The following is a 23852-nucleotide window of genomic DNA, read 5'->3' as shown; positions in this document are numbered from 1 at the left end:
CACAGCATTAGTCCATTTTCACTTTTCTCATCAGTGATTTATATTTTAAGTCTTCTATATGGGATTCAAGAAATGTCATAAATTCAAAGTGGTAAGTGACTTGCATACAGACAATTATCAACAACTTCTTGAAAGAAATAAACCTTATTGGAACGTTTTTGGGGACGTGATGTGAGCCGATCGTGTTAGCAAAGCAATGACGACAGAGTTGGTTGCTTTTGTTTTTTTAGGATGAAAATATAAAACTCAAGTGTTTTCTTTATTTGCTGTATATAGATAGATGTACATCACTGGAGAGTCTCATAAAAGCACACAAAAAAAGCTCATGTATGTAGGATTTCAACACGTCTTGAGATGGAAACAAATGATGTTTGATTACAAACCGATTAAAAAACGATTCAAATTCTCAACTGCTTCTAAATATGAATGGTCACGTGTTGAAGTCTGTGCCACATACCAATTGTCTTCAGTTGCCAATAACCTCTGTAATCTGTACACGGGGCATTTTTGTACAAAATTGAAATCTACTATTTAATAATAGTCATAACATACAAGTACAGTATATGTACAACATTTCATCAGCCATTTAGTATGGGAGGAATACTAAAGGACACTTGAAATACTCATCCTTTTCAAAGAAAAACAAAGCTTATGTAAAATGAAGAGAGCTCCAAAGAAGCCAATATTAAAGCCATTTCAAGGTGAACAGTCACTGATCAGACTCTCTGCTCTAACTAACAAGATTCAAATTTCGATTCACTCTTTCACGGTGTCGTTCTTCAAGACAAACATGGAGAACAGATCAATGTGACTGCTGTTTTATTTACAATTTGCACATTCAGTTGAATCACTGATACGAGGTTCGGCAGGCAAAGGGGGGGGGGGGGGGCAAAAAACGAATAACTTAAAAATAATAACCATTGTGCATGTCAGGGTAGAGGGAGCTCAAACAATGATGGAAGTCAAAAGTTGAATAGGACAGCGGGACATGATATGGAAAGTAACATTGGGCTAGTTCTTATCGACAGGCACCTGGGAAAGGTGACCTCGCACACCAAGACAGACAGCATTGTGGATCTCAATTCTTAACTAGTTTGTTTGGTTTTTTTTTTTTTCAGTTGTGTTTCTATTTTCTTTCAAGTTTTATCAGGAAGTGCTTCACTGCTAAAGTGGCTATGGCAACCACTCTGCTTTTCCTTGTCAGCGTTCAACTACAAACCGACACTGTAGCTTCAGAAAGGCATGCGCTGGAGTTTACAATATATTTTTTTTTTCTCCTTTTAATGTGATATCACAATTCTAAATAGTCTGACATTGCAAATGTTGCTACTACTCGATTCTCATTGGAGCAAATATCCCCTTAGACTATAAAAGGCACTGTGAAAACAAAGGCTCATGTTTGACCTCTTGAAATCAAACACACCTTCATGAAGCTGTCTTATCTCTAACAAGTGTTTTATAAATAAAAGGGTCTTGCTTGAGAAGAGTAGGGGGGGGAAATAATAACAATCAGCACAGTTCTTGTTTTCTAAACATGCAGAAAAGCTGAGTTAATCCAAGAAACTCATCACTGACCTCATGGAAACCTCACGAGTGAAAAATGACTTGTACCGAATGCTATTGTTCAGCAATCTTCGACAACGGCTGGATGTGCACAGGCAACGGAAAACAGATATTGCATTCCCCCGACGATGAAACAATGCGGTATGAAGCAAGTCTCGTCCGAAAGAGCAAATAGCCACCGCCTGTGCTGTTTCCTACTAAATTAAAATCAAGTTATTGAGAATCGGAGAAATTGGCACCGACTAAGCTTCCAAAGAACAGCAGAACTATTAAATGAAGAATGGGGAGGGGTTGGGGGGGCAACTAAAACCTGCGTTTAATGCAGTTAGGACTGTGATTAATACTGTGCTCTAATATTTTTGATCCCAATCCATCCCAGCTGACCCTGCCTTGATTTCATTTAAAAAAAAAAAAAGTTACTTCAAAATGAACTGAAAAGAACAGCAAGCTCCAAGTAGAACAAATATACAGATAGAAGTCGTTATTTTACTCAAGAGGAGCTCATTATACACTATGTAGGGAACAAAAATATAAACAGCTGTCTTGTTTAAATGTTATCAGAAAAATAGTTAATATTAAATACATAGAATCAATGGCATCTCACACGAGGACAGCTGACAGAACAGAACACCTGAGAGAAAATACCAGGAGGGGGCAGCACAGCACCCCAAAACAAAACTTTTAACAGTTGGGAAAAGAGAGGGTAGAAACATATAACGCAACAGTTTCTTAGGTGCAGCTCAGGACTGTCACCTCTGACATCTATCTCTGCTGGAAAATGGCTAGTTGACGAAGGGAACTGGGGGGGGTCCAATAAGCACCCACCACCACATGTCCAGACAGAATGAAAGCCACGCCAGGTTATAGATGTGAGGCTTTTGACATTTTCCGTGTCAGGTGGAGGTTAGACTCTTTAGCTCTGTTTTGTGCTGGATCGAGACACCGAGGCTCTCTTCATGTGCTGGCAAGCTTGGGCCTTGTGTGGTTCCTCTGTGGATGCTGCTGATGCTGGTTTGAGGTGGCTCTGGAAGTTGTCTCTTAGTGGCCGTCGTGCGTTGTCAGCATTTCCTCGGCTCGGCGGTGCAACTCCAAGGCTGTGACAGTAGAGATGTCCTTGGGCAGCTCAGATTTCCTCCTCATCAGTGGACGCTCTTTTCGCGCATCTTTTGGGAGCTAAGGAGAACAGATAATATTCAGCAATGTAGACGTTCCAAAACTCGATTACACTTTTTTTTTTAAAATACGTTTGCATTTAAATGTAATGGATCTGATCTTGGCCCAAACTGCTGTAATCTATCAAAATAGTTAATTATCGGTCGTTTTTTTGTTTGTTGTTTTGTTAAACAAGACCAACAGATCCGCAAGAAATCGTGAAGATTATTTTAGGAAAAGGACTATGGAGTGACATAACGATGGGATCACTTATACACACACCTATATAACACACACAAATTGGTGTACTTGTTATACTACTTGACTACATTTGCACATTGTATCGTGTACGTCGTCCTATTGTCAAGTCATTGCTGTCCTTCACCTCAGTGCAAAGTGTGACCAAAAATCTGAGCCAACTCCTTGTATGTGCAAACATGCTTGGCCGATGAAGCAAATTCTAATAGAAATAGGTATCAATCTAGATGGATATATATCTACCGAGTAGATCATTTGTTTGTTCTTATTGAGACTGAGGTTAGCAAATTGTCAACCCTTTTTTTTTTGTTGTTTTTTTTTTATTGGAGAATTCGTCACTCGCTACAACAGCAAGGCAGGCATTTGTTACAGTGTGCTTGCTGCCTGGGTGTTTCGTTGTGTTTTCTATCCTGCTCACCATTTTACAAATTAGAAATCTTGGCCACTATTGACTATCACTTCCACTGGGCAGTGACAGCTTCTGACAACACTATTATGTCATCAGTCTAATGGACTCAGCACTGTAGGGTTCGGTGAGAGTTTGGACTTTTCTCCTTTATTGAGCCTATTTTACCTTTTAACTGAGGCAATATTTGTCAAAAAAGAGAAAATGCACAAATGGTGACCTTTATCTGGAGGCTTTGGATTATCAGTTTTTGCCTCCGATAATTAAATCTAATCAATATACAACAAGGTATACATAAATGGTTCATAAACCTTGACTATCCAATGCCCACCTGTGTGGCTTCTTCTTCTACCGTTTTCTTGAGTAAGTTGAGATCTCCGGGCAGCGGCCCATCTGTCTCCATATCCATCGGACTGCAAGAACCCACTGAGTCAGCGTAAATCAGAAACTGAAATAAAAGAGGAGACGAGAACATGTTTCTATCTTCACATAATCATTGAAACATTTCTGCTGGCTGAATATTCTGAAAAAAAAAAAAAAATCCTTCCATGGTGAGACTATTTAAGAATTCAGGGGGGAAAAGTAAACGGCTTACCTCTGGGTTTGACTTTGCTAGATTCTCAATCTTGAGCCATGCTTCTTCTCTTTCTTTACATTTGGCTTTCTCTCTGAAAACAACAAACAGGAAAAATAATTACAACCTAGCTGTTGTCAACCTCCAGCAAACAGCCATATTCAGGCATGTCTCTGTAGAAAAGATTTTAAATGAATTCTGCAGAAGGTTGTTTTTCTGTGAGTTGGAATACAGTTATAATTAATTAGAATTGATTCAGATGGATACGATCAAGCACAATATAACATCACCGTTGACCTTGTATTATTTGGGTATATATCATCATCACTTCATAATTTGACATACACATTAGTGTGGAATTTGGTTAATTTAAGTCTGAATAAGTCATTCATTCGGAAGTTCTTCTCTAAGGTTTGCGCAGCCATTAACTTTGACAACCCAACGCTCATCACATTGTCCTTGGATCGAAGTGAACATCTGCACCAAATTTGAAGAAATTCCCTCAAGGTCTTACGACAGCACAGCATTAATGAGAAAGGAATGGGCATGCATGAAAATCAGATGCAAGGAGAAGAAGTGAAAAATGACTTAAAGATAAAATGACATCATAAACCTGTTACACACAAGCCACTTTCAATGTTTATGCATGTGTTTACTTTGTTTGCATAAACAATTTTTACATAGAATATTTTGTGATGCAGCTTTGTCCTTGACTTGTCATTGGGATCAGTGTATTGCCATATTTGAGAAGAAGAAACACATTTGCTCCAAGCGAACATAAAGAAATAAAAAAAGGGATACGAAACAAATGCTGACATGCCAATACGTAGCAACAGTTGTCTTACTTGCTTTTCTCCACTTTGAACTGTAGAGTGCAATCGTCAAACAGCTTCTGATTCATCTCCATGAAGAGCTTCAGAGCATTGTATATCAACCCCTGGATCGTCCTGGAGAGACGCAGTGATTATTTCGAGCAATTTGATTTCCGAACACAAAGGAGACCAATGAGCCAGTGAGGTGACTCACTTGTTCCAGTGGGTCTTTGAGTTGCGGTATAGGGCAGGGAACATGATGGGCAGGATCTTGGCAGCATTGTCACTGATCAGGCTCATTATGTACTCATTATTCCAATAATACAGAGCTCGCTCAGCCACCTAGTATGACAGTTACACATTGGAATCACCTTCAAAAAAGTCATTTCAGAAAAGTGTCTGAGTGGCTTAATGTCCGACCTGGAAGTGTGGGCTGGACACACATTTGGCCAGCTGCCTGAAAAGGGGCTCCATAACTTTGACAAACTCCGAGGGCTCACTGACATCCAGAATCTCCTCCAGTTCATTCAGGAACATCACCTCCTTTGGACTGTGAGTCTTTGGCCAGTACTTTAACAAAGCCATCACTGTCTGTACACACAGGGGAAAAGGCTGATTAAAGAAGAGGAAGGATGGGACTGCCAAACTGTCCAACTAGAAAGCCCATTAATTAAAAAGACCAAACTTTTAAAAAGGCTTCAATAGAATAAAGACAAGGCAAACAAAAGGACAAAATGCTCATGTCAATTGTCCACTTTTTGAGCAATTCTGCATGATATGATCCTTTATCACGCTTTACATTTTATCTCAGAATCATTTCGATTCCCTCTGGCTTTAATTAAGATCGCAAGACAAAAGGGAAAGGTCATCATCAGGACGAAGCACACTGTGTGTGGCGCACAGGAAGCTGAGGCGTCACATTATAACTAAGCATACGAGTACAATGTCAATGTGAAGCATCAGCAAACTGATCTAGGCCAGATAGGACATTGCAGAGTAATTAATATTGTTGACACATCAATAAGAAAACAAAAACTTACAGGTTCTGTGAGTGTGCTGTCCTTCTCTAAGAACTGTACCACACAGTAGGCCAGCTATTTGGGACAAAGATGATAACATTTTACGTTACATCTTTTGCAGCAATATGAAAACAGATGTGATAGAATGATTCGTGGAGAGAATGTTTCAAACCAGACATGCAGATTACCTGTGGGTGATAAACACTTAGTGATTTAACTTTGTGCAGGGGCAGTAGAACTTTCAGCAGGAAAATCTTGTGCTCCTCTTTTAAAGGCAATGCAAACCCATTGATTATGCTGTAATGAGATATAGGAAATTAGGGACAGCATTTCTCCAGTCTTATTAAGAAACTTGACAAAACAGGTCCTAACAGAGAAAGAAATAAAGGCAAGTATCATGCCCATAAACATTAAGAAAAGTGCCAATATAATCTTTCTTCAAGTCCAAAAAGTATCATAAATCAAAATTAGAACTGCCTTTTGAAGGAGGAGGCTGATCATGTCTCTTACCTGCCTAATATTTCCAGTAATTCTGCTATTCCATTATGATGTTCAGTTTCATAAATGAATCTAAAACACAGGAACCAGAAAAGGTGGGACATCAAACTGAGGAAAACAATATCAAAAACAAACTTCAAAATGTACTCATAGAGATCATAACTATACACTTACCTATAAAAAATGTTATTAATCTGTTTCCTAATGTATGCTCTTAGGCCTAGGAATTTGCCATAGATGCGGTGCAGAGTAGTCTTTAAAAAGTCTCTTTCCCTGGGGTCTTCACTGTCAAACAGTTCTAAAAGCTGTAAATATGAAAAGATACTGAGAAATTTACAGGACATTAAACTCAACAGCAAACAGAGAGTAGGGCTTGGTAGTATTGGAGAAATTAATATCATGGTATTCAGGAGTCACTTTTCTAAACATAATACACTTTCAGAAAAATCATAGGAACAAATGGAACTGAACAAAAAGAAATTGAGTTAGTATCCTGCATTCTGAGATGCAGTTTAATACTTTTCTACTAATATTCAAGTTGAATATTAGCTTGAAATAGCTTAGTGTCAATGTATTGTTTTGTTTACCCGTTTCTAGGAATTTTTTTTTCTGCTTGATGATTTTTAGACAATCTCATTTAATCTTTCTTCTTTTTAGCAAACTGGCTGATTGTCAGGTATTTTTGATGATTACTTTACATGAATCCTTTTGTGTTTTTAAGGTGACTTGTTGCAAATTTATTCATGTGCCTTCTCAATGTTTGAAAATTATTTCAATTAAATAACTGAGGAAAGGTTATCTGGGCCCTGAGAGTAATATTTATCGTATAAAAACAAGGGGAAAAAAATGAGAATATCACAGATAATATCAAAGTCTTAATTCATCCAGGGATATTTGGGAGGAAATAAGATATGTATTTAGATGGAGAAAGTTGACTCGCTGTGGCGACCCCTAACGGGAAAAGCCAAAAGAAGAAGAAGAAGAAGAAGATTTGAGATATGTACAACATAACACAAACTTTAAGTCTTGAGTGCTTACCTGCATTACAAACTTCTGGTCAATATACTTTTTAGCTACGTTAGGTTGAAAGTCAGTTGACTCTAGGAACCGAAGGAAGAATTCATAAACAAGCTGTAAAAGGACAAACAGCATCTTAAGAATCACAGCTGAATCATTCTCATTAGGCAGTAAATAAAAAAAAATAAAAGTTTTTGGGGGAATGTGTTGTGAGTTTCAGTGTTCTGGGCACCTGTAAATGTGGCCATGCAGCCTCAAGGGTTGGCTCATCTTCCTCTGGGTCAAACTCAGCACCAGTGGGATTGGATGAAGGTGGTAATGTTCTAAACATATTAACAGCAAACTGGGAACAGACAAAGAGAAACATTTCACTGTTAAATGTCCGCTTAGAGCATATAAAACCCAAATGCTTTATATAATATTTGACTATTGAATCTTAATTGTAGAACATTGAAAAACCACTTCGGACCAGTCCAGTAACCACTGCTTGAACCCATTTCGGTCTATAGGTTTTGTCGATTAGTGCCTGAGCATCCCAAATGTACATTTTGGTTAAACTTATCGCACGATGAATAGAGCTGCCCGCACATTGTTATGTTGTACTTTGCATAGAAACAGTTACTGCAGTAAACAGTAAACTTTAGCTACCGGCCATCTTCATTCGACATTAATAGTTTTTCAAAACTATCAACAAGAGTTGTTGACAAGCAGGCATGGTTGTTTGCTATCAGTCATATTACCCCTTATCGATATATTTTTGGGGCAACTGGACTTGACTTTCTTTCCTTGATGACATTTCACCTCTCATCCAAGAGGCTTCTTCAGTTCAAATGGAATGTGGGTATCTCAGAGACTTAGACTTTATTGCCATTCTGTACGCAGAACATGTGGACAGAATTAAATTTCATTTGCAATTCATTTGCATGGGCGTCATTTTACAGTATCTGGATATATAAAACAGTAACTTGGAAGTAGGTAAGGTGCAAATTGTAGATGTAATGTACATATTCACAACAGCGAATAGCAGCAGTTATAAGGCGGTGCAGCAGTTACTGTATGTGGCAGATCATTCAAAAGGTAGCATTGGTCGCGGGTACGGTAGAAAAATGTCACAGCAATGAAATATGCATTTTAAGGTATATAAATAATCAGATAACCAATTAGGCAACTGTGCAAAAAGTGCAGCTGATCAGTGAGTTAGGATGTAGTTTGGTTTGGAGGTCGTGCAGTTATATGGCAGTTTAGTTTAACAGCAACAGTGGGTTGTGACTACAAAGTGGAAAAGACAAATGTCACAGCAGTGAAATATGCATTTACGAATAAATAAATATATGGCTATCTGAATTTACAAATATGCATAAAAACATATGTGGCTAAATAGTGAGTATGTTGGACAATAAGGGCAGTGAATATTTACAGCAGGTATTTTGTGTTTTTTTTTTTTGGTTTGTTTTCTTGACTGCAGTATTGCTTTTTGTGTCCCGATGCAGTGAGTACTACCTGTAATACAATCCTTCTGGTAGCAACCAGCTTCATCAGGCATCAGGTTTTCTGTATAGTGATACTGTATACAGTATACTGTACAACTGCCAGGGTTGGGGGCTGATCTTAGTTGCGATGGCTTTTCATGTTAATGAGAGAGTTGTTGGGCAGAAACCAGGCTGAATGGGGTTGCTGTGTTAACAGGGGTGTCGTCATGGGGAACAAAGGTTCAACTTCTGGGGACTTACCAGGGTTAAAATTTGAATCGGTGCAGCTAAAATTCAGATCAGATCATGTGAGGTGAAATAATGCAGCCTCAGGGCGGCACTGGCCCGAGGTGAAATGTCTTCGAGGGAAGAAATTCAAGTTCAGCTGCCACCAAAAGATTTACACAACTATTAACCATGACCTAGATGACTGACAACCTCCACAGACATACTTATTCAATATAATTTTGGCCTACGGAAACTCAATTATTAAAGTAGCCTATTTTTGCTCCTGGGGACGTCACTAGAAATATTTTTACTCCAATCAAGGGATACATCGTCAAATTAATTTAAGAAAGGGACGGATTACAAAGTTGGACCTTGTTTCGTTGCGACAGCCTAGTTTCCTTAACAACTGCTCTTACTTGAAAGAGTCTATTCAAAGGCCTCCAATGTTGTTGACCAGAGATCAAAACACATTCAGCACCATGCGTAGATTATTAGTCGACACCTCCTCTCACCAACCCCACCTCCAAATGGATTGACTGAGTGACTGCGGATGTGTCATCTGAAGGTTGCCAAAATATTGTCGTAAAGCTTCAATACTGAGGTATGCCTCATGCATCAAACATTAGCAGGAAAAGCGAGTGCTTATAAGAGACAATACCACATTGGGCCTTAACATAAGAATACACTCTTGATGGCTATAAAAGGAGTTTGTCATGTCAATCTCCACACTTTGAAGATAAAAGCTTTCGGTGGACTTCAAAGACTCCTTGTTTTAAGAGGGCAGAGGAAAGAAGCTGGCGGGAAGAGGAGTATATTTACATGGTGATTTGGTAGCTGTATTACATTCTCTACTGCACTGATCAAATAAAGGATCAGTGGATGCGGATAAATTTGCACCTTGATCATCTGCAGTTTACCTTTTGATTTTCATCAAAGCCTGTTTCATTTAGCCCGGAAAAGCAAACCTGGCAACACGAGCAACTCCAGGCCACAGACTCACGGACAGCCGTGATAGATGTAGGCACTCAATGGGAACCAGACTGGCGAAAACCCCGACTGTATTAAAGGCATTTTGATATCCAGAGGAAGACGCAACAATTTTCTAGATTTAAATAGCTTCTGACCAATACCACATATTGACAAATTATGGAAGCACACATTGTGACCAACTTCAAACCAATGTGGTTTTTCCTGAACGTCAGGACACCAGTTTCCTAATACTCAATTTCCTTTGGGTTGAATAAAGTGGTTCTGATTCCGACTGTGATTGTATGGTGGTAATGATATTTCTTTTTTTTTTTTTAAACATTTTTATAGACTTCCATTTTGGTGACTTTAGCAAGTCCAGTCTACACTTGTACATCTGTGCTGCAACCAAGCTATAAAGTACACACATTGTGTTTATATGGTGCTCGGTGAAGTGTACCACTCTGCTGACGTAATAACTCCAGAGATTAGTGTATATTAATCGTATATATATTCATATGTTGGACTTAGAACTTTAAGAGAACTTCAGTGGCTCCCAAAATTGTAACTCCTGCTTATTTTTCCTCCTAAACTAACATAGCAAAGAATCCTGAGGCAATACTCCAAAGTACAACAAAACCCTGGTGTCTTTAGTCTGCCCTCAGGCCGAAGTACCTGCATATTACAGACACAGTATTACTATAACTGCAGTACGGCAGGTGTTTTTTTTTTTTCACTGACCATGTGAACCACCTCTGGGTAGATGGGTTCTGTGATGACATTCCTGTTGTGGGTGATGAACTCCACCATCTCGCTCAGGGCGGCTCGTTTCACCTCTTTCCATTTCAGGTCACTCAGTGGGTCCGAGACAAAATCAAAAAGGACACAGCACTGCCTCAGCTTCTGGATGAACAGCTTCTCCTGCTCAGCTGGGGGAACATCTGTGTGACAGAATGAGAAGGAATATGATAGTGAGATCAGCCACGGGAAAAAAAATTTTATGTCTCATTCAGACAAAATAAAATAAAGAACATTTCTAAAGATCCTTCCAAACATTCAAATAAGAAGCAGTATTGCTCATGATTTCATGACAGACTTTTAACAAAGCATGCACTTTTGCCATTGTGATATTTGCAGGTTGCAAACCTGCAGCTAAAAAAAGAATCCCTCCCATTGAACATTTTCCACTCATCAACACTACTTCTACAAAAACGGAAAAAGAGAATCTCGACAGTCAAGGGTTTTTCACGTTATCCAAGCACTGTTTAATGTGTTAGTAATAATCATACTACCAGTAGTAATAACAAGCCAACTGTCTTACAAAAGAAGTGTTTGTATTTATGTGCAGATTTGAAAAATTGCAAAATTTATATTGTTGAAACCAATCCAATGGTTTTACAAAATTGTGTAATAACATTGATTTGCCAGCAGAGTGAGCTCTAACTTGATGGTTTATACTGATTACTGCCTGCAGCGAGGGGAGAGAGGCGGGAGAGATGTGCAACACGGCACATCAGACTTCTTTTAATGGCTTTTTTGTTAATACTGAGAGGGTTTTCAAGATACTAACCCATCATTTTCTTTTAATCAAATCAAGTTAAAATATAACACTGTGACATAAAATCTTTAGATTCATTTAGTCATTAAAGGAAACACTTGAAAGAGCGAGGCGAGGAAATTCCCGTGTAACAGCAGCAAGATAAATAACAAAAAAACAAAAAAAATATATAAATTATAAACATTGAATGTAAATATGTAAGAAATCATCCCTGTAAATGGGAGTGAAATGGCAAATCAAATAGAAATTGAGATGAAATGTCATTTAGCCAATCTATTTACATCAAAGCATACTTTAGCTTTTCAACAGCTAATGTTAGATATTCTTTATTGACTACATATGTTTAAGAAAAAAGTACACAAAGTACTTCTGCATCATCACATGCTTGCAGAATTTGCCTAGCTATTACTATGAGTCTACATTCAAAAAGGTGGTGCTAGATCGGCAACCAAAGTATTTTTTTCCCCATCTCTGAAAGCTTTATTGGCCTCAGTGTCTGGTTCCCATACTGAGAAACCTATGTATAGGGCAACAAAAAATTTGTGCCACACAGTGAATGATTTATGAGTCAAACTTGACGCCACATTAACAATTGACATCTGCCCATCACCATGGCGACCAAAGGCAGAGACAGGACCTTGGACCAAGGTGTTAAAGCTGCTGATTCGAGAAGCATGGAACTGCTTTTGTTGTGTATGTTGCTTGATCAAAAGATGTGTGAGATAAACCTTACATCACAAAGAAACTGACTTCTGAGTCCAGATAAGTTTGCGAACACCAGAACGTTTAAGGTAGAGCGTTGTTACAAAGATCTGTAACACATGGTTTGCTTTAGTTTTCTATGTATCTGTATAATTCATACAGGCTATGCTGCTTTACATGCTTAAAAATGGTTAAACATATTAACACTGTGCATTACACAACCTAAGGAATACAAAATACATAAATAAATAAGTAAAACAAATGTATACAAAACCCATACCATACTGGAATGTCCCTCTGGGCCAATTTTCAGTTACACAACAGGAAACTGATGTATAAACACACACATGCACATACAACACATTCCACTCATGACAGCACAAAATAATATCATGGAATTTACCAACCACGTTGCAAAACATTCACATGTACATAAAACAATTTTCGTGGTTACTGGTATGTAAGACACCAACTTGCAAACATTTTACACATGACTTTAAAATAAATATATTCCCTGATGCAGTCATAAAAATGAAGCCACCGAAATGAGGATTCTTTTTTTTTTTTTCATACAAAGCCAAACAATACTCACATTCTGCAGAGCCATGACAAAATTAGCAGTTGGCGTAAGGTGTTAGGCTGACACAGACATATTCCACTCTCTGACTACCACTGCTCTAGACTCAGTGGCAGAACAACCCCCCACCCCACCCTTCTTCATGCACTTTCCCAGCTCAACACAGGTACCAGGACACACCAGCACAACAGCATTCCCAACTTGAACATGCAGTGTGTTTATTCATCATAGTAAAGGCAACAGGAGCAATTAGGAGTTTAGTTTCTTGCTCCAAGACACTTGATACAACCTCTTGAGGTGTCAGGTATGAAAACAGGACCATTCTGATAATCAGACAACCCATCAAACCTACACTACATGACAGGTCACATCCTGTAAGGCAAACTAGTACAATTTGTAATTGCCAGGTAGCACAAAAGCATTATGGAAAAAACCAACACGCATTGTACGTAATATCAGTTGCAGTACGGCAGTAAAGACCCAGCAAGAACTGTCATTAGCAATTTAAGGCTTTTTGACAATGGTCTTCAGCGTATAGTTATACAGTCTGACTTGACACCGGTGAAAGATTCTTGGCAAAGAAACAAAGTAAATTCTTAGAAATCCCAAACTCCTTTTTGCAAGAGCTAGAAGACAGATGGCGTTCAGTCAGAGAATATAGGACTGAAGATTACATGCTTCAGTACAGTAAATACCAAATTTTCCTTTTTCCTGCATTTTTATTCATTTAATCAACCACTTGAAACTGCTTCCACTAACGACATAGACAGGAGGATTTGCACCTTCAAGACCAATCATACAACTATGTCTCTTCAGCAGCATTGAAGGCATTAGTAACTTGGAATGAAGAGGAGTCAGGTCAAACCCTTACACAACACGACTCCTTTCAGTCACAACGGGTGTGTAATTTTAAAAGCTTTCAAAAGTCGGTTGCTTCAGTAAAATCAGTTTTTGTTTGTTTCCCTTCACTTACACATGCCCTATGTAACGCAGCATTAAGAAGTGTCCTAAGTAAACTGGTCACTGGTGAATTGTTAAAGTGCATTAGACCACACTTGAAATTTGTGTCAAGAAGATATTATTCCCTTGCCCTGTTTAAAAAAAAAAAACATACTTTTCTACTTGGATATGCATTGCTGTAAGTGATGAGCAAATTAGAACGTCTATCTTACAGAGAAGACCTCGGTTGACTCGGCAGCCCTTAAGTGTGGCCAGGGTCAAACATTCGCCTTCACACTACTAAAAGAATGTGGTCGAGTGATTAGATGTCAGTGCATTCATCCCTGTAAAGCTGTCTCCCTGTAATCATATCAACCAGGAAACATTTTATGTGCCAGGTCTGAAGAGATTAAAAAGTATAAAAATAGCATGTTAATCAAAGAATTATTCAACATTGTGGCAAATTATCCAAATACTCTTCTATGATGAATTACTCAGATTTGCACTCTTTTGCGGAACCCATTCCAACCACTATGCTTCTCCACAGATTATGTAAGGCCAAAGAACTACATTTATCAATTCTGACTTCCTTTATCACAAGTTGCAGGCTTAAAGACTGGGGCAGTCTTTCCAAATCAAACATGCATTTGTTTAAAAACCTGCTAAAACCATCTCTGTTGATTACAATCTATTTCATTGAGTTGAAATTTGGGCTCCACCTATTAGCAACTCATCTTATCAACCTAAGTGTTTGGCTTTCCTCTGCCTCCCATTACACAATGACAATGGGGTTTCTGAACAAGCCTAAAATATTAAGAGACATGCTGTGCAACGACAGAATTCACACACAGGCCTCTCTGCATGGATGGGCAAATAACCTTTTCCCATGAGTCTAAAGGCTTAAGCTTTTTAAAAGGAAATCAGTCATACCGTGTACTAAATAACTAGTAGTGCTGGCAAATAATAATGTTTAAATATTACAAATTAGGTCTGCTATTTCAGTCAATATTTAGCCTGCTGTGCTAAAAATCACACACGTCAGACTCTCAGACTCGCAATAGTGTTGTGTGAGAAATGCAAATTTCCTAGTACAAACAGCATGTTGTTTACATAAACACTGCCAAATGTGTTTCCAGAAGACGTTTCATCACAGCATAAATCAAAACAAACAAGTGACCATTAGTTAATAATTTGTTACACTAAAGACACAAAGAGAGTCCATTATCAAGTGATTTTTTTTGCACAGTCCTTTCAGTAGAGTTGAAGCTAGGTAGACCCCACTTCCACTGTACAAGCGTACAGTGGTATGCCCTAAATACAATAACAGACATATACACAGGCAACAAGGTTTTACCTCACTTCCTATGACATCAGCAGTCTTGATGGGGGATGGGAGACTCAAAAATTGAGCACACCACCACTATCCTCCTCCTCAGTTTCTACTGAGACTAAGCTATGCAGTCCCTTGTCAAAACCTCTGTTGACATACAAACTAGAGAAACTTGCAGCAACTTTTGGAGATCATCTGACAAAATATATTTACATCCAAATTTCACAGCAGCATGTACTTGAAAAAGCATTCTTATCTACAACCCCTTAAAATAAACATATATAAAGCAGCAGAGGTGGCAATTTTTCGACTCACCTCTAAAATGCATGAGGGCCATGGGTTGGAAAGGCCCATTGGAGCTGGATGCATCCAGAACCATGCCGCTGGCAATTCTAGTACATGCCAACATCAGTGAGCTAAAGCAGCAGGCTGGGGAGAAGAGGGCAGCCCAGGCTACAGCGAGGAGCCAGCCTCCATTTTAACACTAACTCTCGGAGCAGAAAATGAAGCTCCCCTGCTGCTGGAGGGAACCAGCTAGTTTGTGATGTCATCAACAGAAGTAGCTACCCAGTTGGCTGGCTGCAGTCACATGGGCTGGCTGTCAGAATAAATAAACATGTGGGGCGGGATTGGCTGTGGTGCCAAAGGGGAAGGGGTGGGACTGTTGCTGTGATTGGTGTGAGGGCGGCTCCATGGCTCAAAAGATCAAAACACAAACTACTAATGTGGCATCAACTCAGCCGCTCTTCAAAAGTTGTACTTACAAGAGTAAAACTAGGATATACCATTTAAGTGCATAACAACAAGCATCAAGCCCCTAATATCATAACTGACAGAACAATTTAACTGTCCTGCATGTGACTTTTTATATCTTAAAAGTATAACCCAAACAAAAAATGGGTGTCGAAGACAAGTCAAGAACATTTGTAAGTTAACAGCATCACAATCTCAGGTTTGTCTAAACTGCAAAGCATAAGAGAAAGAGAGACAGAGGAAAACAGAGAGTGAGAGAGATTGAAAGAGCGAGACAGATGGCTCTCCAGAAGCACAGTCTGAGCCCAGGTGTATGTGACTGAAATAGGAAGGGCAGGAAGTCTCAATGTGAGCAACACAGGATGTGTCTTTGCAGTTCGCAGCAGTCTCTCAACAGCACCAAGGGGCAAAACCTTGTCCTTCAGAGCTATGCAGGAAAGGGGTACATGTACAGTCATGCAAATATCTGAATGCCATACTCAGTTACCAATAACTATCTGTAATTAAACCAGTTCATCAAGTACAGCGAAAATACAGTACCGGATAATAAATATTAGAGAAGTTTTCTACCCAATCACAAACACATTTGAAAAGCCTGTAGCTATTACATCCTTTGTGGTTGAGACCAAGGCTTTGCAGTAAGCCATTACGCATTGTATACCAAATCTGCTGATGGAGGATAATGAGAATATATATACACAAATAAAACTGCATAGTATCTTGAAATACAAAACCTTCTGAATCACTAACAAAGGACAAAAAAAGCAAACAACTTCTACGCAAACCTTTTAGAATTACTGACACCATACATTTTTGAAGGTTTGAAAGAGAATAAACTACACATACCTGTTTTTAAAATGTACATAAGCAATACCGGGTCACCATAAAGGAGTATGACAGAAAAAAATATCTTTGCAATTCTATGGAAGTTGTAATAGTCATGATGATCAATGTCAAACAATTGTGTATGTTGTGGACTAAGAAAATGTATTTTTTTTAATTGAAAAAAAAAAGGAGGAGAAAAGCTGACTGGCCTTTGAGTTGGGAGGTACAGTTGGAGTATACAAGCATCTGTTTCTTGCATTTAAATTTGCAAGTCATGGGAAACTTCAAACTTGTTCTAAAAGGGACATAGTGAGCACAAAAATAAACACTAAGAGCAACACCCCAAATGCTCCTTTAGCATCATGATTCATGAGGCTTTAACTCCGTCTATCATGGCAGACACAGTAAGGTAACCCGTGAGATGTCATGATCTGACAGGATCAACTAATAGTAGAGAACTGTCTGAATTAAATGATGACACCGGCCAAAAACACACTGCTGAGGGCTTTTAAAAAAAATCTGAAGATTTTAAGCCTTGAATCCATTTGATGAAACAAGACCTTTCAACATAGGTCACAGGAGATGCTCTTTTACATTAGCTAAATGTAATCTTCTTCTTCAGCAATTTGAATAATAGAAAGGTGGCACAAATTGCATCTTAGCTGAATATGTTCTTAACTGTGAAATTTATTTGGTATATATGTCCGCTGTTCATATTTTTTACGATAAGTGAATTTACTTATTGGGCAAATAGGCCAGATAATGACATGAAGACAAAGTTGTGTTGTTTGGCATAAATTGCAGAGAAATTAATGCAATATGATTTTGCCCTAATTTTTGAGTTTAGGCTCCAATGTGACCATCAGTAACCCCTGTAACCAGTAACAGCCAGAAGCAACGGTGCATTCAGCCATGACACATCTTTTGGAATGAGGAATACATTTGGCTGTAGCCATTGGTAAACAGTGCGATTTTCCCTCCTCCATTGATTTATTTTGCAGCAGCTGCCAAACATTTCCATTATTTCATTCTTATAGAACTGTGCCTGATTACAGTGATTCACTCAACCCTGCTGGCTCCCTTTCTATTTCTCACAAATTATCCTGTCTAACGATGCATCATGACACATGACAGAAGAATTCTCATCCTCATAATGGATGGTTTTTGCTTTCAATGCACAAATGCATGTGTGATTTTTGAAGGGCTGTCATCCATGACGCGTGATGATTTGACTATTTCAAACTAAAAATGAGGCAAATGGAAAGCCGGTTAGATCCATAATGCGCTGTGGATTTGGCCACCTTCATTATTCAACAGCTATATCTGCTATCTGGAGGGCAACTTTAACGAGACTTTAGATTTGATTTTGAGTTGCAATAAGCTCTTGTTGGTTTTCAATAAAGGGTACAAGTAATGAAAAAAATGTTAATACAATTGCATGACTCAAGAGATACTTTGTTGAGAAATCTGATGTGTTGCTGTCCTTAAAGACATAGCCTTATTTGTCTTCTTCTTCTTCTCCTCCTCCTTTCGGCTTTTCCCTTCAGGGGTCGCCACAGCAAAATCAACCTTCTCCATCTAACCCTCTTTTTTGTATCCTCCTCTCGTACACAAACTACCTTCATATCCTCTCTCACTACGTCCATAAATGTTCTAAAGACATAGCCTTATTATAATCAGTACATTCAGTTTGGCTCTGCCAAAAGTAACTACAAATGCTCTCATGAATTTGCGCAGGTCTAGAAAATGCACTTTATATTCTGGTCTTGTAGCTCATAGTTACAATCCAGCCGGAAAAATGTTTAACAAGAAAATCTAATATATTGCAAAAAACATGTCACAATACTAATGACCAGTAGATGGCGACAAATTCTGCAAGAGATGCCTCGTTAAATACTTTTTTTTTTTAAAGGGCACACACAGAAGCAACAACAGTTGTTGTTTTGGCCCTGAGGCAAGTTGACTTAAAATTAGATTGTAATCTTACAAATAAGCAGGTGTCATAGATCTTCCATTCAATCTATGTTTACAGGCTGTTGACCTTAAGCAAAACTCTAAATTCTCAACTTTCTCATTAACTGTTAGGGGAACATGAAATATTTCAAAAGGATATTAACACCTACAAAAACTACAACCACCCCATCTTCAACATTAATCAATGGATGTATTATGTGAGCTAATTCAATAGCTGACACTGGATAATAAAATTAAGTGTGGGCTACAGAACAAACAAGAATATTCAGCGTTAGGCTTCATTTGTGGGAAAAACCTGCCAACAGTCAGTCTCGCATAAACCTTGTGGCTCTGTAGGACAGGCCCATGGACATGTGTTTCCATCAGGAGGTGGTGAACATGCCTGGAATGAAAACAGGTCAAGCGAGGAGCCTGTTTGAGCACAGCTAAGTAATAACATCTACCAAGCCACTGTGGGATAATGTTTTGCAGAATGTTATCAAAGCTTTCAACAGAGGAAGGAATTGAGCAGATTTCACCACATATGACGCTATAGTTTGGTGTTTAGACACAGTTTGAGTGTTGGCCAACAGAGATGCAATTTTAGCAGTTTAGAGGTACACAAATTGCAGTCTTAAAGCAGACTTAATTGTGTTTCCACTTTGTCGTCAACATTTAGGAAAGCATTAATCATTTTCTTTTAGCACCTAATAATACACCAGGCCTTATAAATGGTTGGTACTTGAAGATCTGAAGTGCATGTTATCGTTCTGTGCTGCAATCAAGGTTGTGTGCATGAGCAAACTATCAACTTGTGAAACCATGAGATAACATTTAGTAGAACGCTAGTCCATAGAGCTCAACTCTTTTCATTGCCCTGGCTATACTTATTTACAGTGCAATGAAATCTGCATTACAAAGACTGTTTCTTCCACTGGAGCGGCCATGCAACACCTTCGGTCAAAGATGTAGGAAGCATTTTCCTTATTATAATGAATGACTTTCAAGTTATTTTTCAAACACTTTCTTGAATTTTTTCAACACTGTTCCTATTTTTAAGTTTGCAAACAAAGAGTTAATAAAATTTAAAAGTTACACTCAACATGCTTTTACTTTCCACTATCAACAGGTCAGTTTTCGAAATGTTAATTTCCACATTAACTAAATAACCTTCAATGCACTGCACTGAAGTGAATTTTGTCAATACAACATCAACACAGCTAATTACTTTTGAAGTGTGTGGAAAAGGCAGGGGACAGAGTGTATTCATGCATGTAGTCACAGAAACATGCAGAGACAGTATGTCAAGAGGCCACACAGCAGTGTTCACTCCTTGCTTGCTCTGTGCAGGCAAAGAGCTTCAATATTAAAGTCAACATTTAATGTACCTGCAGGAATTTGCAAAGAAAAAATGCTATGAGCAGAAAAGGAATGAAGGAAGAGTGATATAGCTGCCAAACACTGCTTATCTGTTCACTGGCAACATCCTGAAGCACAAGGACTATGGAATTAAAGCTTTATCTCTGGATTACCACTAAATATAGACGCTTGGAATAAATCCAGTGCAAAGTCGATGCCATGTACGTCCTCTATTTGTTTCCACGTATTGAAGAATGTCAGCCCGATCGGCTCAATAATAAAATGAGAGGGAGGCACCAGCGGATGTTCATAGGAACAGAGTGAGCGAATAATAGTATCAGTCTCTATGAAGCTTTTTTACATCCTCATTTTTCTTAAATGAGAGACTGAAAGATACAGACACTAATATATACGGACAGAACTGTAATAAGGACAAACTATTTGTTAAAAATACCTTTGAAAGCAGGCAGTTTCTGTAGCTCTCGGTTATTGCTTAAGCTAAAGCGTGAAGAGCTTTGTCTCTTGTCCTTTTTGACAGGTGTCTGGGAACCTGGCTGCTTTCCCTTTAGCAGCTGAGTGGTAGGGGGAACGCTGTTGCCAGCCTTCCTGTTAGAGCCCTGCTGAAAAAGGAGAGAAATCATCTGTAAGTTACAGTGATGCAGTCTAAGCACATGTTATACCAGGGAACAGTGGTGCAAAGTTTGAAATATAGACCTTTTGGGAATAACATGCATGTGTGTGTGTGTGTGTGTGTGTGTGTGTGTGTGTGTGCGTGCGTGCGTGCGTGCGTGCGTGTAGAGTAATTGAAAAACATGTGAACAAGATGTGATTTTTCAGTCAGAGTAATCATGTAATGTCATAACTGGAGCGTGGATGATTTAGCATTAACATCTCACGACAACATTAAGAAAATATTTGTTTACTTACTCAGTAATTAAGCAAACTAGCTGTTTCTTTTTTTTTTTTAAAGCCATATCTATGCGATGTGGCAATTTTCTCACAGCTGGCCCACCTGCCTGTTGGAACCCACTCTTTAACACACACACTTCTTACTAGACCAGATGGAGCTGTGAAACTTTGTCAGTCTGAGTCACAGGAGACTTATCAAACTCATTTAAGAACCAGCCCAAGTTGGCCACATTCTGCAGCGTTACAAGACAGGGGCTTAGAAAATGGGGCTCGAGCAAGCTGTCTTACGAAGTATCAAATCAAACAAAGCTTTCTCGTAAATACTTTAGAAACAACTGTATTATTTGATCTTACCGATCTGCACAGAGAATGTTGTGATTCTTTTATTCTTTTGCAAGGTAGATAAGGATATGGGGGAAGGTGCAGATATGGGTTTTGCATTGTTCTGTGAGGTTTCCTTGGCAGCTTGCATCCAAGTACTTGCATTCTGCAACCTTAAAATGCAGTGTGTGTTTGTGTGTGTGTGGGGGGGGGGTTATGTGTACTGTGAATGCACACTGTGTGTGAAAGAACAAGGTGTAATATTATATAGGAAGAGCGGATGACTTTTTGATGACAGCTAATTTTCAATCAGCCTTATTTCAACTCTTACCTAAATCACTTATAAACCAAATGACAAACTTTGTTCAAACAGCTGATCTTTTGTCATAAAATAAGGATGAATGGTTTATCATTGAATAGCTACTCATTGATTACTCTTGACTTCTAGAATAAAAATAGACCTATCCAATAAATTAATTGAATACATTATTTCATGGAATCATACTGTACTTGAACAGATTTGATGACAATCTTTTGTTTCTCTCACACAAACTAAATCTATTTTTCAATTTAATTTCTCTCCTGATTCTGACACTTCACTTAAACCGCATTAAAAGGGAGTACAAATTTCTCTCTCTCCCAACTTTCCATTTTTAAGGTTTTATGATTATACCTATTTTGGATCCAATGCTCTGTGCATATATGATGCACATAATCCCTGATCGATAAAATGTCTGTTCTTTTCAAACATGCTTGAAAATCATAAATTGAAAAGAAATTATGGGTAAGTTTAAGAACTTGTTTAACGTAATTTAGCAACCAGTTAGCAACAAAAAGCACCATGAGTCATGTGAGAAACAACTATGTTCCAGATGCAACCCCAGTCCAGTCGATGAAAACCTCTATTCACCAACAAGAACTAACCATCGTAAAAGCACTCTACAGCGCATTGGATTAACCAAATCAAATGACTAAACCTAAAGCTTCTCCCTTATCTCGCAACACTAAACTGCATCTTCCCTAACGTCGTTACCGACAGGGATATTTGGGTATACAAAAAGGGCAGTCATTAAATTAGTGATACTACTTACACTGCCATCCAAAACACTTGCTTTTCATAAAACACACCAAACTAGGCACGACAACAAACTGCAGAGGGGTTTTCACTGATATGGAATTACGTGCTCATCTTAATGGGGTTGTTAATTGCAAAGAAAGCTATCAACCGTGTTGAACATATAAAACTTGAAAATAAAAAGAATATGTTTTTCCATATTCAAGTGCATAAATGTGTCCCATCTGAGCACCGTCAAGAGTAGGCTTTAGACCGAATCGCTGCAAACCTGAATCACTGCAAAGCATTTCAAATTGATAATGGAAGTGGTATCTTAACCTGCAGTCAAAGTCCTCTGTCTACCAGGAAGGGGGACTGAGTTATCCTACCTCATGCTCTGAATTCTCCTGTCCTCCACTCTTGCTCACTTTACCAGACTTCGGGAAATCCTGCAACAAGATACCCATTTGAATAATCAGTATCTTGTGCGCTAACAACATAGCCGGTCTCCAAGAACAACTCTTGTGCGAACAAATTCGCAACACTGCTACTAGCTGACATTATCGTTACTTCAGTCAACACGACTCTCAGAAACCTCATCTTCCACATTTTCAACTAGACAATTCCCTCAAATACAGCTTGAAGCGCATCCACGTCACCCACATTAAACCTCGAGAATTCGAAATACACAACCAGACCTTTATATAACGGTGTTCGATTCAAACAATGCTGCATAGTATACGAACTGCTAACGTAAAACGAGGACAGCGGTTGACTTGTAATGATTTCGGTTAGCTAACATTCAAGTGATGGGACAACACACTGCAAAGCTTTATGCTGTATTGTGAAGTCGTTGTAATAGGTGGTAAAACTATGCGCACAACATGGAAACTAATTAAAAGCTATTAAAAACTCGGAGTAAAATAACAACTCACCTTATCTTTTTTCGCTTTATTCGGCATTGTACAGACGTAGCCGCCCTTACTCCCCTCTAGTACACTCAAACACCAGAACCTTAGCAACTGTCGGGGCACCACACTGTAAGGCGGTTCAACTCGTCCTAAGCATGTCATTGGCTAAGGCGTGTCATGTGACCTCTACGCCCGCCGGGGTTTTACACTCTGCGCCCTCCTCAGGTGACTCGTCCTATTACAACACAAGTGTGTAAAAATCGAGATTTGTTTCCCCCCTGGGTCAACAATGAACCGTGAATGTGTGATTACAAGTTGAAAGAATCAGCATCAACTTACGTCACCGGTAAAAATATATCTTCTCAGAATCAGAATCAGAACAATTTTATTTCTGCCTAAGAGCAATTGGGGGAGGAGGAGCATCAAAGTTGTGAACAACAAGAGTAAAAAAATATATATATTTTTTAAATGAATAAAATAAAAATGCAATGAGTAAATAAAATTGAGAGAAAATTAGAGAAAAAAATAGGATAATACAAAAATGTTTATATAAATGAATTACTTCACAAAATTGTGCAATATTGTGCAAATTGTTGGTACCAAATCACTCTGCATTTATTTGATAAATATAACATGAGCGGATTTAATTACACTCAGTGAGGTGGGGGGAAGCTGGCTTGGCGATGAGGGGTTTGCAGG

General features: G+C 38.6%; 1 protein-coding gene across 5 annotated transcripts; it reads right to left on the bottom strand.

The window, feature by feature from the left end:
• Positions 1 to 216: 216 nt before the first annotated feature.
• ppp2r5cb (protein phosphatase 2, regulatory subunit B', gamma b) lies at positions 217 to 23242 on the bottom strand. Of its 5 annotated transcripts, none has more exons than XM_086166749.1 (16): positions 23178 to 23238; positions 22632 to 22691; positions 20413 to 20578; positions 10704 to 10903; positions 7532 to 7642; positions 7321 to 7413; positions 6457 to 6587; positions 6295 to 6354; positions 5973 to 6081; positions 5806 to 5859; positions 5186 to 5356; positions 4980 to 5107; positions 4799 to 4900; positions 3975 to 4047; positions 3711 to 3827; positions 217 to 2736 (listed from the first exon to the last, which is right to left on the bottom strand). In XM_086166749.1, exons 1-16 carry the CDS (start codon positions 23202 to 23204, stop codon positions 2602 to 2604), a joined length of 1737 nt encoding a protein of 578 aa, XP_086022875.1. In that variant the 5' UTR covers positions 23205 to 23238; the 3' UTR covers positions 217 to 2601. The 5 variants fall into 5 exon arrangements, with proteins under 5 accessions (XP_086022875.1, XP_086022876.1, XP_086022877.1 ...); XM_086166750.1 differs by having other exon boundaries at positions 20413 to 20575; positions 23178 to 23216; XM_086166751.1 differs by lacking the exon at positions 22632 to 22691 and having other exon boundaries at positions 23178 to 23242.
• Between the last annotated feature and the right edge of the window lie 610 nt (positions 23243 to 23852).

The sequence above is a fragment of the Fistularia commersonii genome, chromosome 20 (genome assembly GCF_037954325.1).
Source record: "Fistularia commersonii isolate RoL2024-O1a breed Wild chromosome 20, RoL_Fcom_v1.0, whole genome shotgun sequence".
Taxonomy (NCBI): Eukaryota; Metazoa; Chordata; class Actinopteri; order Syngnathiformes; family Fistulariidae; genus Fistularia; species Fistularia commersonii.
The sequence above is the reverse complement of the archived record's forward strand: the minus strand, read 5'-3'. Positions and strand labels throughout refer to the sequence as shown.

Excerpts from the sequence above, each read along its gene's own strand:
- ppp2r5cb (XM_086166749.1), bottom strand. The coding sequence starts at position 23,204 with ATGCCGAATAAAGCGAAAAAAGATAAG. Across the intron at positions 6,355-6,456 it reads ATTAATAACATTTTTTATAG|ATTCATTTATGAAACTGAAC; the intron begins GTAAGTGTATAG and ends CCTGTGTTTTAG. Across the intron at positions 5,357-5,805 it reads ACAGCACACTCACAGAACCT|ACAGTGATGGCTTTGTTAAA; the intron begins GTAAGTTTTTGT and ends CTGTGTGTACAG.